The 17,466-nt window shown below is 41.6% G+C and overlaps 1 protein-coding gene across 1 annotated transcript; it reads left to right on the top strand.

The window, feature by feature from the left end:
- Positions 1–3,032: 3,032 nt before the first annotated feature.
- Positions 3,033–13,292, top strand: C3H3orf33 (chromosome 3 C3orf33 homolog). The gene is made up of 5 exons (XM_054710975.1): positions 3,033–3,189; positions 5,192–5,251; positions 7,336–7,483; positions 9,387–9,547; positions 12,497–13,292. The coding sequence occupies exons 1-5, from the start codon at positions 3,076–3,078 to the stop codon at positions 12,884–12,886; spliced, it is 873 nt and encodes a 290-aa protein (XP_054566950.1). The 5' UTR covers positions 3,033–3,075; the 3' UTR covers positions 12,887–13,292.
- Positions 13,293–17,466: the final 4,174 nt, after the last annotated feature.

Raw genomic sequence — 17,466 nt, 5'->3', positions numbered from 1 at the left:
GGTTAAGCTGACATGGCCATTTTTGAGTGCTTAACCTTGTCATACTGACTCCAGCTGATTATCTCTCACTGAAGCATAGCCAACTTATAGAACAGCTATTAGTTCATTAGTTGTCTTGGCATAAAAACCTTGCTTGATATGAATGATAATGCCTAGACCAATCATAGTTTTATAGGAAGTCATACAAACAGTGTGAGATAAAAGTGTGTGTTAGTAGTGAAAGGAGAATAAAATATACACAGTGAGGCCGACATTGAATTGTTGGAGATAGGTTAATATTTGCAACAATAGGTCAATAATATTTGTAGGGATCAATGAACTTCTGCTTCTGAGGAAGGGGCAATGTTGGTGCCTAAACTCAATAGAGTTGTATTGGATCCTGAATGTAGCCCAAACTATATTCTAGACATGAGACCTAGCTATGTTGCAATTCCTGATCATTGCCAGATAACTAGCTTGAGGTCCCAGGGTTCCTTGTTCCTATAAGTATCATTATACTATCCAAAAGTCTTCCTCCACCTATTTAAAAAAATAAAAAATAAAGGTATAATTTACATAAAGCTCACAAATCAATTAGAATGGTATACAAAAACTGCTCCAAAATAGTTCTGTTCCCTCTACCCTCCTTTGCTCTATTGTCATACAAATTATATCTTTATATATTATAAGCCCATCAGCACGGTTTTGTAAATATTGTTTTATCTAGTCTTTGAAATCATACAGGAGAAGCAAAGATTTATAAACAAAAATACATTTATGTGGCATTTAATTTTTTTGACTAGTACTCTTTAATTCTTCATGTGAATTCTAATTACTAGTTCCCTAAAGGCTGTAGGACTGAATTTGTTTGGAAGGAAGAGGAAGGGAAGAAGAGGAGGACAAAACAGCAGAGCAGGAAGGATAGGTAGAGATTTTGCCGTATAGAGAACTGAAGAGGATATCTCTCATTCAGCTAATCTATATATATAAAAGCTTAAGTGACCATTAAGACCAGATGACTAGACAACCGGAAGACTGGCTGGTAGCTATGATGCACACTGACCACCAGGGGGCAGACAGTGCAGGAGCTGCCCCCTGGTGGTCAGTGCACTCCCACAGCCAACCTCCTGTGGCCTGCCAACCTCCTTCGATCCCTCCCCCTGGCTGGCCAACCTCCCATGGTCCCACCCACCCACCCCCACTGGCCTGCCCTGATTGGCTTCAATCGCCGGCCAGGCTGAGGGGACTCCACCCATGCACAAATTCGAGCTGTGGGCCTCTAGTATTTAATAAGATTCTCCTATGTATCAGGAACTGTCCTTCACACTGGCTATTTGGGCATAGACACAGACATAGTTAAGAGACACAGTCCTGACCTACAGACTAGTGGAGAAGGAAAGGAATAAAAATAAAGCCTGTCAGTCAGTCTATAAAATTACAAATTTGCCCTAACCTGTTTGGCTCAGTGGATAGAGCGTCAGCCTGGGGACTGAAGAGTCCCAGGTTCGATTCCAGTCAAGGGCATGTACCTTGGTTGCGGGCACATCCCCAGTAGGGGGTGTGCAGTAGGCAGATGATTAATGTTTCTCTCTCATCAATGTTTCTAACTCTCTATCCCTCTCCCTTCCTCTCTGTAAAAAAAAAATCAATAAAATATATATTTTTTTAAATTACAAATTTAATTTTATGTTGTATATGGTAAGGACCTACTTGAGAGGAAAAAGCCCTCTTTGTGAATATGATACTTAAACTGAGAGGATAAGGAGCCCGGCTCTTGGGTGGTGGTGGGGTAGAGAGCCAAAGGGAGGAGGGATCAGGGCATTCTAGGCAGAGGGAACAGTTAAGTGCAAAGGCTTTAAGGCAGGGATGAACTTGGCATGTGTGAAGAGCAGAGAGAAGCTCAGTGTGCTTGAGGCCTAATGAATGAAGGAGGGAGTAGGAAAGAAGAGCTTAGCTCGTCAGAACCTCCATTATGCATCCCCCATACATGAGCCTATGGAGTTTTGACATTACTTGAAGTATCATGCAAAGCCATTAAAGCAGAGATAACACACAGAAAGTCAATAGTCTCTCCCTTAACACATTTTATGCCCAGCACAGTGTTTTGCCAACATTTCATTTCACACAGGGTGATTTCATATAAAAGTCTAGATTTGCAGCTTATCATGAAAAAAAAAAAAAAGCTGAAGATCTCTCCATACTAGACTCCCAACAGTTTGGTGAGGCTGGGTGTAATCCAAGGTTGGGGTTTTGCCAGACAAGTGCAAAGAAGGCGGGGTGGATTGGAGTTGAAGCTATTTTCAAGGGAATGATTATAACGCTAAAGCACAGAGTCAAAGCCGGGTAAGATGGGAACTGAAGACTAGAGGGGGCAGATGAACAGGACACGGTTCAGCGGCTTGGTCATCTTAAGGAGCTCAAAGAATTGTTGCTGTAAGTGGAGGAATGAACTGCTTCAATTTCCTTCCTTCATGGCAGTGAGGAACCCACACTGCAGCTGCGTTAATTGAAATCACAGCCCTAACCGGTTTGGCTCAGTGGATAGAGCGTCGGCCTTCGGACTGGAGGGTCCCAGGTTCCATTCCGGTCAAGGGCATGTACCTTGGTTGCGGGCACATCCCCAGTGGGAGGTGTGCAGGAGGCAGCTGATGGATGTTTCTCTCTCATCCATGTTTCTAAATCTATCCCTCTCCCTTCCTCTCTGTAAAAAATCAATAAAGTATATCTTTAAAAAAAAAAATGAAATCACAAAGTGACCAGCTTCCCTGGAGCATAAGGGAGAATCCTTCAGCCCCCACCCCTGCCCCATAGGGAGCACTCACGCTTGGGAAAAACACTGCAAAGTGTTGGGATGTCTCATAACGGGTGGGAGCCCCCCCCCCCCCCCCCCCCCCCCTTAGCGACGGAAGGAGAGAATAGCCCGTCCTCCTCCCAGGCGGGGGTGAAGGGAACCCGCGCCCCCCTCCCGCTATCAGCCTGCGCGCGGCGACAGCCAGGGGATCGCGGACCCGCACCTGCCGCCCGTGGGAGCGGCGCCCCCTGCCGCCCGCCCGTGGGAGCGCGGCGCGGCGCGGGCTCGGGGAGGCCGGGAACAACATGGCGGGGCGGCCCGAGCCCGGGGCTTCGCCAGCGGCCGACCGAGAAGGAGCGGTGCCCAATGTGGTGGCGCGGATGTCGCAGTGGGCGGACGACCACCTGCGCCTCGTCCGGGTACCGCAGCCCCGCCGGCCGGGCAGGTGGTGGGCGCGGGGCCGCGGGCCGGTGACCGCCAGCACTGGGCCGGGTGGTGGGGCGCCGAGGGCGGGCCGCGGGTCCCTCGGTGCCCTTGCGGAGGGCCGAGCACGAGGGCCCTGTAGGCCTGGGAGGTGGTTTTGTTTTGTTTATTTTTCAGTGGAGTGAGAGGCCGCTGCAGTTCTAGCCGGGGAGGGGGAGCTCGGGCGACAGGCTGGGGAGGGCTGTGGCTAAGCGGGTACCCGGGGCGGGGTGCAGGGTTTGGGTGTGGGGTCCAAAGGGAGGAATCGAGGGGGCTGCCCCCTGCTGGGCGCGGCAGGCGTTGCTGGGAGGGAGGAGTTGGGGTAAATGTTTTGTTAGGGAAATCCGGAGACCTTTTGGGCTCGTGAACTTGAAGATGCCTGTTGGACTTGGGAAGGAGAGATGTGTGAACTGGACCATGGTCATTAGACTTCTAGCTCCAGCTGATGTTCTAGGCACCTGGATGAGGAATCTCGGGTTGCAGGGATCAGGTCTGGACATAAAGCTCTGGGAATGAGCTCTGTACCCCCGAAGGAGTATTTAAAGCTTGGGTGGCATCTTGAAGCGAGTCAGAGACACTACTGAAGAAGTCCTAGTTTCTATCGAGGACTCCCTAACATTTAGAAATTGGGGAGTTGAAAAGAAGGGTGTCAGCAAAGATTGGCAAAGGAACAGTGAAGGGGGAGGGGGAAGCCAGGTGTCCTAGGAGGCAGGTGAAGAGAATGTTTTCAGAAGGAATGATGAACGGGGTTGAATTCTGCTGAGAAGGTGGGTAGGATCAATGCCTTAAACCAGGCGTCCTCAAACTACGGCCCGCGGGCCACATGCGGGTGTTTTTGCCGTTTTGTTTTTTTACTTCAAAATAAAATATGTGCAGTGTGCATAGGTATTTGTTCATAGTTTTTTTTTTTTAAAAACTATAGTCCGGCCCTCCAACGGTCTGAGGGACAGTGAACTGGCCCCCTGTTTAAAAAGTTTGAGGACCCCTGCCTTAAACCTATGTACTCTGTGGCCAAGCGGCACAAAGGGCTAGGACCATGTCTGGTTTCACACAAGGGGTGCAGCTCCAGTCCTTAACCCTTTGCACTCGCTTGCTTTTTTCTCGATTCCTTTATTCTGATGCTAACCGTGTCGAGTCACACTCGACATCCAAGTGCAAAAGGTTAAAGTACTGCGTGCCTCGTAGTAAGTGCTGGATGAACAGACGTGGCATTCATGAGAGGGGGATATGTAGGTGTGAATTGATCAGGCCTCCACTCTGCCAGGTAAGCAGGAGGAGATGCCTGGGCTTTTTCAAAGGGAAAAATGATCGTTAGCAGGATTGGGAGTGGAAGCAGTGTTTAAGTTAGTACAGGGATATATCATTCCAAGGAACCCGTCTCAGAAGGCACCTTGAGTATGCTTTCAACGTCATTTCTTATATACCCACTTGTATTTATTGAAGAAAATCCTGCGAGAGTCTCACTTCTGTGTAGGGAGCTGCAGGGTTCTTGTTTTTTAATTAAACACCTATTTCAGTTTATAGAAAACATTATAAAACATCGCTAAGTTTTTCTCAACTACTTGCCCACATGTATTTCCCCAAGGTGCGGTATTTTAAGGTTTCGGTGGTCAAGTTTTCTACCCAAATACTTAAATCCCCACTGTAGACTCAGGGTTACGTGAGTTACTGTTGGCATTACACAAAGAAGTATTAAACTGATTCTTGCTTTCAAGGAGCTCATGGGTAAAGTAATACAATAATAGAGAACAAAACATTATTATGTGAACAATTAACTGTGCATGCCAGATTATTTGGGAGAAAAAGGAGATTAATAGGTGGGCAGTTAAAGTTTTTTGGAATAAGTAGGCCTTTAGTTGAAGAATGTACCTTATTTGGACAGGAGGACTGTCCTTTTTCCCCCTTTCTAATTAGTACTTTCACTGTTGTGAGAATTAATCATTGAATCTCTTTCTGAAGAACATCAGCACCATAATGGCCATAGCTGGAATATCGTTACTTCTAAGAAGTGTTCGGCTGGTAAGTTAAACAATGAACAAGACATTATGAGAAGCAATAGACAGTAACTTTTTTCTCACTTCAGTTTTTATCTCAAGCAGTGTAGCATTTTGTTATTCATATTAGAAACTTTAAATAGTATTTTAGGACAATGAACAATTAAGATCTTGTTTAACAGTAACATATCCACAGTATTTTTTATGGCAAGTAATTGCACAGCCTGTATTTCCATAATCACTTTCTTCATGGTTAAAAAGGAATCTGGAAAGGATTTAGTTTGCTAGAATGGTATAATCACTAAATTTGCATTTCCGACATTGTGGGATATCTCAAAACTGGTTTCTATAGCAGTTTTAGATTTAGATCATAGTTAAATTATGTCCCTCTGAACTGAAAAATTTAAGCTTCCTCTAATTTGCAACAGTCTTTAAGAGCAGTTGTGCAATGAATAAAGCAACATGCCCAGTATAAAAAATGATTTATGCTTTCAGTTAGCATATTTTTTTGCACTTTCAATACTGTTTATAATAAACACTGTGTGGAAATTCATTTGATATTTCAAGACTTACAAGTTTTTTTTTAATAACTGTACTTGCTATAGGATGTAATTTTAATGTCATGTTGCAATTGGGCATGGATTTATTGTTTCTGTATATATTTATTTCCTACATTTATTATTTATATATTGTTTTATATTATCATTGACTACATAGCATTACTATAGTACATCTTTTCCAAGTGTTGCCTTTCCCTCCTAATTCCATGTCAGCACTTTTATCTTAAGTGCCTTGAACTTTCTATCAATTCTTTTTAGAGAGAGAGAAAGAGAAAAAAAAAACATCAGTGTGAGGGAGAAACATTGATCAGTTGCCTCCCGTTTGTGCCCTGACCTGGGATCAAACAACCTAGGTATATGCTCTGACAGAGAATCAAACATGCAACCTTTCAGAGTAGAAGACAATGCTCTAACCGAGTCCAAGCCAATTGTTTTGTAGAATGTCCCACTGTCTGGGTGTGTGTGTTTCCTCATTAGATTTAGTGTGAACAAGAAGGTGGTGTATACTTCTTACTATATTGCATCAAGAAGCTCATTAATGCCTGTTTGTCCTATAATATTATGACACATAATTTAATTAATAATCCCTTAGTATTTCAGACTCAGTCCATATTAAAATTTCTTTGTCTCAGTAATGTCTTTGTTAAGTAGATGATTTATTCAAATCAGGATTCAGATGGTCCAGAAATTGTGCTTGTTTGTTACGTCTCATTTATTTTATAACAATTCACCATCCCTATTTTTCCCATCAAGCCATTGATTTGTTAGAAGAGTCATTTGTCCCATTGAGTGTTCCACAAGCTGAATTTGTCTGCTACAATATTTTTCTTATGTGTAACCTTTTTTGGTAATGTTTAATTCAACTTTACTCTCTTAGAAAGTTGGGTACTAATTTATCCTACGTATGTGAAGCTCTTAGTTAGCCATGATTATGAATGAAGCTCATCCCTGTGTCCCTATAGTATTGTTAATGTGGAAGATATAGGTATAAAATATTGACTAACTCTAGGGCTTTAGGTATTTAATTAAATTTCTAATGTTGACCTTTTTATGGTAATTTTTCTCCTATGAGATAAAAAATAAGTTTAAAAAAAGTCTTGTTGATTAAAAGTTCTATTTTAATTTGACTCAGCTTGGTTTAGGTTTTCCCAGCAGTACCTGTATGAGTAGATTGCATATCTGTGGAATAGGATAGTGACTATTTAACCAGACTTGTGTGGTGCAAGGTACAGATATATATACTCATTATACTCACTTCTTTTTGATGAATTGTGTTACATCTTGAGGATGTAAGCTTTTAGAAGTTAGGAATCTGTTCAAATGTGCACTGTATAGTAGCTTGAAATAGTAAAATGATGACAAAGATTTTTAAAGAATGTCCCTATAAACACTTTTGATTAAATTATATTAAATATTAATATAAAATTAAGAACCAAATAAAAAATTTTCAATGGCTGTCTTCTTGTTAAGTGTTTAAGTAATAATTTAACACAATTTTAAAGTGAAAATAATAACAAAATTTTGTATTTTTCTCCTTGTAAATCATCAGACATCAAAATTTACAAGTTCTTCAGACATTCCACTAGAATTTATAAGAAAGAATGTTAAACTACGTGGACGATTACGCCGAATAACTGAGAATGGTTTAGAAATTGAACATATTCCTATTTCTTTACCTATTATATCTTCATGGAGAAGTAAGTAAGGTGCAAGTATAATAAGACTAACTATTGTAGTGTTCCTTTATTAGAAGTTATTTATCAAATAGCAAAAAAAATTGATTTTAATTTTTAATAACTCTAAACTGTTGGCCTTAACATACAAGAAACTGTTTAATTTAGCTCCAGATTTCCTTTCTTCCTTCCCTCCTTTTTATCAACTACTCATTATTTTATTCAGGCATTCAAGCATTCATTCCACAAATATTAAGCACCTATTGTGTTCTAGGCCCTGTACTAGCTGTATAGTGCTGAGTGAAACAAGACCACTCTACCCCTTGGAGCTTACAGTCTAGGAGGAAAATGGACAATAAACAAATGAAAATTGTTCTTAGAGCTATAAGAGAAGGAGCTGGGTGCTAGGAAGTGGATTATTGGGGGCCATGTAAAGGAGGAACCTATACCTATAAAATGGTCATTGAGGAGTTGCTATTTAATCAGACACCTGAAGAACAAGAGAATGTGTGTGGGAATGAGCTTGGCTTTTGTTAAGTCATATGAAGACTCAAGTGGCCAGGGCACAGGGAAGAAGGGGACAAGGGTCACTAAGGAGATTGGAGAGCTGGGCAGGGGCTGGTTCTTTCCGGCTGAAATTCCCACATCCTGTTGTGGAGGCTGAAGTAGGTTTTTGAAATTATTCCATCTGTTATATATTTGTCTTGTTTTAAAAGAAAATTTGAGTACAAAAATAAATAGACTTACATCTAGAGAATCTGGGAATTTATAAATACACACTAGAGGCCTGGTGCACGAAATTCGTGCACGGGGGTGTGTGTCCCTCAGCCCAGCCTGCACCCTCTCCAATCTGGGTTCCTTGAGGGATGTCCGACTACCCGTTTAGGCCCGATCCTAAACGGGCAGTCGTACATCCCTCTCACAATCCAGGACTGCTGGCTCCCAACTGCTCGCCTGCCTGCCTTCCTGATTGCCCCTAACCACTTCTGCCTGCCAGCCTGATCACACCCTAACCACTCCCCTGCCAGCCTGATTGATGCCTAACTGCTCCCCTGCCAGCCTGTTTGCCCCTAACTGCCCTCCCCTGCAGGCCTGGTCACCCCTAACTGCTCTCCCCTGCAGGCCTGGGTCCCCCCCAACTGCCCTTCCCTGCAGGCCTGGTCACCCCCAACTTCCCTCCTCTGCCGGCCTAGTCACCCCTAAGTGCCCTTCCCTGGAGGCTTGATCGCCCTCAACTGCCCTCCCTTGCAGGTCTGGTCCTTCCCAACTGCCTTCCCCTACTGGCCTGATCGCCCCCAACTGCCCTCCCTTGCAGGCCTGGTCCCTCCCAACTGCCCTCCCCTGCTGGCCAACTTGTGGCAGCCATCTTGTGTCCACCTGGGGGCAGCCATCTTTGACCGCATGGGGGCAGCCATCTTGTATGTTGGAGTGATGGTCAATTTGCATATTACTCTTTGATTAGATAGGATAGAGGCCTGGTGCACGGATGGGGGCCAGCTGGTTTGCCCTGAAGGGTATCCCAGATCAGGGTGGGGGTCCCCTTGGGGCGTGGGGTGGCCTGGGCTGTGGTGGTTTGCAGGCCAGCCACGCCCCCCCAGTGACCCAAGTGGAGGCCCTGGTATCTGGGATTTATTTATCTTCTACAATTGAAACTTTGTAGCCTTGAGTGGAGGCCTAGGCCGGCCAGGGTGTGTGGAAAGCTTGGCTTCCTCCATCGCTGGGGGAAACCCAAGCCTCCTGCTTGCTCCGTGGCCACAGCCATCTTGGTGTAGCGGAGTGATGGTTAATTAGCATATTACTCTTTTATTAGATAGGATAATACATTCAATTGTTTTTGCAGGGCGTGGAGGGGGGGGGTAAATGATTTTGAAATTTGCATTCACAACACGGTATTAAAGCTACACTCTTCTCTACCTAACCTTTTTAGAAGAGCCCTGTGGTGTTTTGCTGGTTAAGCTGGCTGGAGTAGAACTCACTACATCTGGGAAGGTGTGGTTACAAAAAGAACTAAAACCTTCCCAACTACTGTGGTTCCAGCTTCTTGGAAAGGAGAATTCAGTACTCTTTTGCTACCTTTTAGTGAATAAGGTAAGTAGTGTGAAGAAATAATAAGCAATATTTTGTTCTTTTTATTTGCACATTAATATGCCATTAATTAGAACATTGGCTATATAATGGGACTGAATATTTTTGTCTTTTAAAACTGCTACTCATAGTGATTATGTTTAGAGAAACAGGTGTTTCATATGTAAATTCTTTTATAAAATTTTAGTTATGTATGTTTATTATAAAAAATAGAAAATTAAGATAAAGGAAAAATTTAAAATTATTGACTCTGAACATTGCTAATGTAAGGAGAAGCTTCTTTGAATAGTTTTTCTTATTTTTAAAGTCCCTTATTGTATAATAAACAAGAGTAATTTGAAGAAACAATAACCTTACATTAAAGTGATTAGAACCCCCGCTGATGTGGCTCAGTGGTTGGGTGTCGACCCATGAACCAGGAAGTCGCAGTTCAATTCCAGGTCAGGGCACATGCCCGGATTTTGGGCTTGATCCCCATTGGGGGCTTGCAGGAGGCAGCTGATGGATGGTTCTTCCTCATCATTGATTTTATAGCTCTCTCTCCCTCTCACTTCCTCTCTCTGTAATAAATAAAAATGTATTTTTAATAAGTGATTAGAATGGTAACTATTTGAATTCTTTAGTTTTTGAATTATTTCTAGAAAGCCTAATGGAATCCATTATTTTTTGCATGTCCAGATCATATTCATTTCTATCAAAATAAGAATTATCCAGAGCATCTTGCATTTAAAAGTAAATTGATGATACAAAATTATATAAGAGATGCCAAAGGCATTTCAAAAATATTATCTTCTCTTTTTAATTGAGGATTATATTTTATTTATCTTCAAAATCACCCTATAGAGTCACTGTTTTTATTCCCATTCACAGATGGTGATACCATTGTAATAACCTGGCTATTATTTAACAGAAAAGGAGGGAAGGGAAGGCTAAGTAACACAGGCATGCCATTTACACAGCTTTGCCAAAAAGTTGCATTTAACACTCCCAAGTCTGTCCCCTGCTGAACCATGGGGGAAGGGACAGTTGAGAAACATGTCCAGTAAAGTTCTGAGTGACATGGGAAGGTGCTTTTCCGCCAATCACATCTGGGAACAGGTAATTGGCCAGAATAGGCGTGGCCCCTACAAGTGCTCATAACCTGAATATTTAAATTTCCAAACAAAGGAAGTTCCTTACTTCTCTCTTTTCTTCTCTGGCCCGTTCAGGGCTCTTCTGTGGCAGGGATGTGCTTCCCTGCGCCCATGTGGTTCACAGCCACGTGGCACTCCACAAGGAATTAATGGACTTGAATGAACTTGGATGCTAAACGACACAGGGCTACACCATGGAATGGAAACTCTAGACACTGGCCTTGCTTCTGGCTTTGCTGGAATCCCAGCTACACCTTTCCCAGGACTGGCTTAAGGGGCAGGGGACCTTACAACTGGAGAAATGCAACTTTATGCAAATAAAGCCTCTTCCACATCCCATCCTCCCATGGGGGCTTCTGAAAATGCTTATTTCAGCTGTATCCCAAGAACCTCATTCCCACTTCTGTCTGGGAAATCTGGCCCATTAATTCTTCCTGCAACAATGGGAGTCAGGGTAACCAACCTGTATTCACACCCAGCTCTTTCTGGCTCCTGAGCCCACACTTCACCTTGTGTATTTTACCTTATATTACTTCCTAGCAGGTGACCAAACTGTGCTATATGTATATTGTGGTAATTTGTACATTTGTTGAATTTTACTAATGTGTGAGGTTGAATTTTAATTATTCTGATTTTGGCTTAAGGGAATGAGCTCTTAAAATTTAGATGATTGAGAAAAATATGGTAAACATTTAAAAACTGTACTTATTAACTCCTATACCAAAAGTTACTGTATTTATTTTGTGGGATTTTTTTTTTGTTTTGTTAATCCTCACCTGAGGATATTTTTTCTATTGATTTTTAGAGAGTGTGGAAGGGAGGAGGAGAGACAGAGAGAGAGAGACAAACATTGATGTGAGGGAGACACATCGATTGGTTGCCTCCCGTGTGCACTCTAACCTGATCCAGCCTGCAATTAAGATACATGCCCTTGACCGCAATTGAACCTGCTTCTCTTCAGTCCAAGGGCCAAAGCTCTGTGCACTGAGCCAAACCAGCTAGGGCAAAAATTACTGTATTTAAAGGAGCAAAAGGTTACTTTTTCTTTAGATATTCCTAGAAAACCTCTCCTACTTTAAACTTGGAGTTTTCATATTTTTAGAATTTAACTGTAAATTACTTGTCTAATGAAGCTATGAAATTATTAATAATTTGTTAAAATCCCACAAGGACTATAGAAATAGCTAATCAGGATCTCCTTTACTTTGTAACTTAGTGGGGTGTGGGGAGAGGAAATCCCATTTATCCAGTTTCACTAGGAAGTGAGGGATTCCATGAATGAAATTTTCTGAAGGATGAAGATTCCAGGTCAGGCCTATTTTTATGTTAATTATTTTGTGGAAAGTCTTTAAAAATTTCATTTACATGCTAGCACCTTCCAAAACGCTGGAATTCTGAACCTAATTTGATATTTTCATGATGATTCAGTTCATTTTGCATTTGCTTACTTTTTTAGTTTATTTTACTGTGACCTTCTGTCATTTTGCCTATCTTGTATGATCCATTCCTCTACGAAACAACAAACAAAAAACCTGCTTTTTATACATTTTACTGCTTCTAAGCCTCTTTGGGTTAGAACAGCAAGGCTGTAGAGAGTGATATGTTATAAAACAGGCAATTGACTATGAGCAGGTGTCTCTTCAGGTAATGAAATTCTTGGATAATAAATTAGCTGTTTTAAGCCCTTGGGGACCCTTTTGCTTTTTGGCTTTTCTCTGGAGAACTAAAGTTGCTGAATGACTCAATTTAAAATAAATAGATGGTATGGGCATACTAGCAATTTTCTTAAATAATTGGTTTGTGTTATTTTTCATTCCAGGGTAGATTTTTTAATGTGAATCTAAATGAAGATATTTTGAGAAGAGGCCTTGGCAAAACTGTTCTTGTTAAAGGACTAGATCATGATTCTAAAATGTATTGGAAAATTCACAGACGCTTACTTAAAGCTGAATTAAAAGCCTTAAAAAAGGGAGAAGGAATATGGAAGGAAGAATATGAAAAAAAATCTTATTTGGAAAAATTCAAAGGCTCCTGGGGAGAATATTGGAAAAAAGATAGTTATTTTAAAAAAATTGGATCAGATTTCAACCTGAAAAAAGAAAGTTATTATGACAAATTTAGAAGTACTTATGAAGCATGGAAAGACAACTCCTTAATACTGAAATTCAGAGAACTTATGAGTCGAATACACTTTCGTAGAAAAGGGTGAAATATTCCAAGAGGTCAAGAGGTGACCTACTCTGAAAAGAGTAAAATATGTAACTATATGGACGTATTTCATTGAGTTGAAATGGGAATTTCCCAAAATGATCAAAGTTGTATTTTCATGGTATTTAAATATTTAAGAGATGATTGTTATAAAGGTGACATCAGAATAATTTAAACAAAATGTGATTAATGTAATATGCTTTTAGGAAAAATGAAACACTCTATAAAAATGTACCAGGTCGGGGGATATATACATGTGCTGGTATTTGAAGAGAGAGTTAAATTGTATGGGTCATTGTGTTCTTTTTAGTTATTTTGGGCAGCCATATTTAAGTTTTTTTTTAAAGAGTATTTCTTCCAGTTTTTCAACTTTGATTATTTATAATAAAGAAGCTGTTTATAACTCATGTCTGAGGCTACTCTTCTCTCTCATCCGCTTACTGTTTTTAATTTGGGGCAGTGCTGCTAGAGAAGTTCATTCCATTCCTAGTAAAAAAGAATGGCAAATTTCTACCTCTTTTTAGATGGGAGGACAAAATCTTGAGGATAATTATGAAGAAGAATCGTGAGGATAAAAAACAATATGCTTAGGATGGCAGCAGAAAATAGAAAGAATAGAGATGCCTTATGACATTGTTGAACTCCTAAAGAAGCCAACCCTTGAAAGATCTTACCTCCCAACTTCTCATTATGGGAAATAATAAATTTGTTTATTTTAATGCCAGTTTGTTGGTTTGAGGATTTGGCACATACCTGCTGCTAAAATCATCCTGACAGTACAAAGCTTCTTTTACAAAGCCAACAATAATCCCCAACATCCACAATGTCTACAGACCTCTTTCTTAATGATGTGTAATACTGACAAAAGTCAGAAGCATCATCTGGTCCAAATAGTTGACTCCTTGAGAAGCAATAATACAGAGTGAGAAGTTTGCTGCTGCTGCCTGGTTAAAATATAACAAAATGGATTTCCCAACATTAATTTTTAAGTGAGGTCACACATTTTTCAAAGATTTTCTTCGTGTGTGTGATTTGATTTTATCACCTTTGGGGTAGAGTAAGATGTTATGTTACTGATTCAAGGTTCAGGTGCCTGATGGTTCAAAAGGCCAATATTCAAAATGTCAGTTTGGAGTAAAGAAAGGTTTATTAAATCAAGGAGGTGCCAGCTTGAGAAGCTGGGGCCTTGAAGCCTCTGCAAATCCACTTTACAAGAGCCCAGAATTCAGGCTTCTTTTATGTGACAGGAGGGAGAATGAGCCAACCAAGAGGTAGGCCACCTAGGCCCCAACAGGGATCAAAGAAAGAGCATGAAATCTCTAAATCTTTTTGTTCTGGTCTCTTTGATCCCTGCTAATCTGAGTCTGATCTTGAGGCTCCTGCAAATCTTTGCCAAAAGCTCAAGCCTCAAGCAGAATTCCCTTAATAATTATCATATCTATAATTATATGCAGGAACCATTCTCCTGAAGGCCATGGGAAAAGCGCAGGCTAGAATTAGGAGAGTCAGAGAGAGAGCACAAGCATTTCCGTCTGTTAGGGTTATATACTAGTTTTTATTATCTGGGTCTGAAGCCTCAATTGCTCTCGCTTTTGTTTTAAGGGGATGTTTTTATTTATGGAGAAGTTAACAGAGTACATTTAGACGAGCTTTGTGGCAAGCTCTTGAGCCGTTTGTATTTCCAGTTTGCTTCCAAGTGATGTCAGATCTCATCCTAGTTACCACTGGAATTAGTTCTGATGACCTTTACCAGCTCAGCCAGTGTACAATTGTCTTTCCAGTTAAAGACCTGAGGCGGTGCAGGTCTTTCTAGATGATACGGTCTAACCTTTTCCTTGATGATGTAGTAAGGAACTGATTTTATGGACAAAGTGGGCAAGAAGAAAAATAGGTCAATGGGACTCGTATCATGTGCAGTGACCATTTGCTGAATATTCTTGTTCTCCACTTAAACAGTGGCAGGATTAATATCTACTTGAAGGTTAGGAAGAATCCCATTGGCCAGTAGCTTTTATCTGGGCCAACAACCTCTGCTTTTCTGCTTTTTGTCTCTGGTGTCTATTGTAGATAAGCTTGTTTGATGGCGCAAGGGCAAGGTGAACTAGATACTTGAAGAGAGGCTAGATCTTTGTCACTGGGGATGTTTATGACAGGGCCATTTGAAAAAGTGGAAACTTTTCTTTTAGGCTGAATTTCTGACTAAAGCCCCAGTTCTTTGCCTTCCTCCAACAGAGGATTTACTATTTCTTGGTCTCCCTCCTGACTTCAAAACAGAATCCATGACCACCTTTCCCCCTTGGCCTTCTTTCCTTCGGCATTTGGGTATCTAGGCCCCTTTACTTTTTAAATATATTTTTATGAAATGAATTTAATTCTTATTGTTTTTCTAAAGGATTGGATTTTTATGACCCTTATCAATCTATTTTCTTCTAGATCCACATTTCCTTTTTCAGGTTTTATTTGTTTTTCATTTCCTAACCAGACTTCTTACACATGAGATGTTGACAGCAACGCCAGCTTTATCATAACTAATGATGAATAAAACTTAGGAGGAGAGTAAAAACTATGCCCATGCACATGATCTAGCACTGTTATGATTGGGCAGCTGAAAGCATATTCTAGCAACCAGGGGAAAACAGACAACCAGGGTCTCCTTACACTTTGCCTTCTATTTGTTGTATTGATGTTTCTGTAGGTTCCATCCATGAAACAGGTGTGCAAACGCTGGCTTTTCTCTGGCACGTGTGGTAGTTATTGTTCCAAGAGGGCTTTCTAGTGGTTCCCTATCATAGTCCTCTCTCTTGGGAGAGAGTCTTACCGCTTTCTCTCCCCACCTACTTAACTCCCAGGGGAATCTAGTCTAGAGCCTTTTGCTTCTGGATCCCTACCATCTGGGATGGCAAGGACACATGCATTTGCTTGTGGAAGGCGACTGGACCGTAATCACTCCACTCGCAGGTGTATATGTTGGGAGGAGGGATATATTAGCAATCGGCTTCAGTCCTGCCACTTCCCATGGAGTTAGTTCAACTTCAGGAAGTTCATGTATTTTTATAGTACTAAGTGGGAATATAGGCTCTCTATTCCTCTCTCTTGCTTCCCTCTTTTTGTCATGCTTCTTTCTCCTTGTCTCAGGAAAGTGAGGTGCTGGCAGGTCTAGTAGCATAGCAAATGTCAAGAGATAATCACTATTTCCCAGCTTATTGAAAACAGGATATATGGTGCCCTCAGTCTTGTAGAAAAGGGAGTGAAGTGCTAATATCAAATCCTCCTCCCCCATGTGAAGGGGAGAGAGAAGGGATGGTTGCTGCCCCACAAACTCTTAGCTATCCAGGACCTCTTATGTCTCTTGGTTGTGAAACCTTCTAAATCAGCTTACCTTTCCCACCAGTTGGGGAATCTGCTGCCCGAAATGCCATCTTTAAAAAACTTGACTCAAAATATTAGAGTCATTGATCACAACAGTTAGGCTATCTCTCTCATATTCCTGCTCTCTGTGGTAACTCCGAGTGTGGTAAAGATGTGAGGTGGCCCTAGCCGGTTTGGCTCAGTGGATAGAACGTCAGCCTGTGGACCAAAGGGTCTGGGTTCAATTCCAGTCAATGTGTTTCTCTCACATCAATGTTTTTTTTTTTTCTGTCTTTCCCTCTCTCATCCACTCTCCCTTAAAATTAATGGGAAAATAACCTCTGGCAAGGATTAACAAAAAATTGTTTTAAGATGTGAGGTGGTTAGTGCAGTGGCCAGTACTTCAAACCAACCTGGTACACTTGCAAAATCTGGTTTAGGAGAATTAACTGCATCTGCAGCAGGCAGATAATGCTTGGCCCAGAGTTTTAGCCTCTTCTGGATTTCTCCAGCATCATCTGGTTCCTCATCAAGGCGAGTTTGCATCTTTGACATATGAGTTTCTCCTGGGGTAACGTTACTCCGTGTGCTGTCAGCAGGCATTTTGTTGTCAGAGTCTGACCCAAATCCAGTGGTTGTTTATGGCATTGCTTTGAAGACAGTGGCTTTTCATAAAAGGACAACATGGTTCAAGAAGCCAAGAAACAGCAGCATTTCAGAAGTTCAAGGCACCAACGGAATCGCTCTTGCGTAAGCCACCATTCAAAGGAACGACAGATACACCGAGGAGCAGCAGCCGCTGCGGGGATAGCTGGAATGGAGATGGGGTCCCTGCTTTTCTTTGTGGTGTGGGGAGGAGAAGTTTCCCTCAACCTTTCTAGGGTTCCTGGCTGGGTCTGAAAATTAAACTGACGAAGACAGATTAACAACAGAAAAAACATACACATTTATTTAATGGGTTTTATGTGACATGAGAGGTTCATAAGGAAATGACCCAAAGAAACAGACCTGAGTATTTTGTGTTAGGTTTGATGGAGAGCGCAAGGTCACGGAGGACTATGGTAGGCTAAGGAGTAGGAGGTAATTGCGGTAACCTAGGGAAAACTTAGCAAGACCTGTTTGTTAGGATTCCTCTTGGCGTCCTTTGCCATTGGAGATAAGGACGCTCCTTTCCTCCCAGGCACCTCTTACATGAGGGTTTTATGACCTGTTTCTGGGAAGAAGGACCGTGAA

The sequence above is a fragment of the Eptesicus fuscus genome, chromosome 3 (assembly GCF_027574615.1).
Source record: "Eptesicus fuscus isolate TK198812 chromosome 3, DD_ASM_mEF_20220401, whole genome shotgun sequence".
NCBI classification, from domain to species: domain Eukaryota; kingdom Metazoa; phylum Chordata; class Mammalia; order Chiroptera; family Vespertilionidae; genus Eptesicus; species Eptesicus fuscus.
The sequence above is the reverse complement of the archived record's forward strand: the minus strand, read 5'-3'. Positions and strand labels throughout refer to the sequence as shown.

Excerpts from the sequence above, each read along its gene's own strand:
- C3H3orf33 (XM_054710975.1), top strand. The coding sequence starts at position 3,076 with ATGGCGGGGCGGCCCGAGCCCGGGGCTTCGCCAGCGGCCGACCGAGAA. Across the intron at positions 3,190-5,191 it reads ACCACCTGCGCCTCGTCCGG|AACATCAGCACCATAATGGC; the intron begins GTACCGCAGCCC and ends CTCTTTCTGAAG. Across the intron at positions 7,484-9,386 it reads TATTATATCTTCATGGAGAA|AAGAGCCCTGTGGTGTTTTG; the intron begins GTAAGTAAGGTG and ends TAACCTTTTTAG.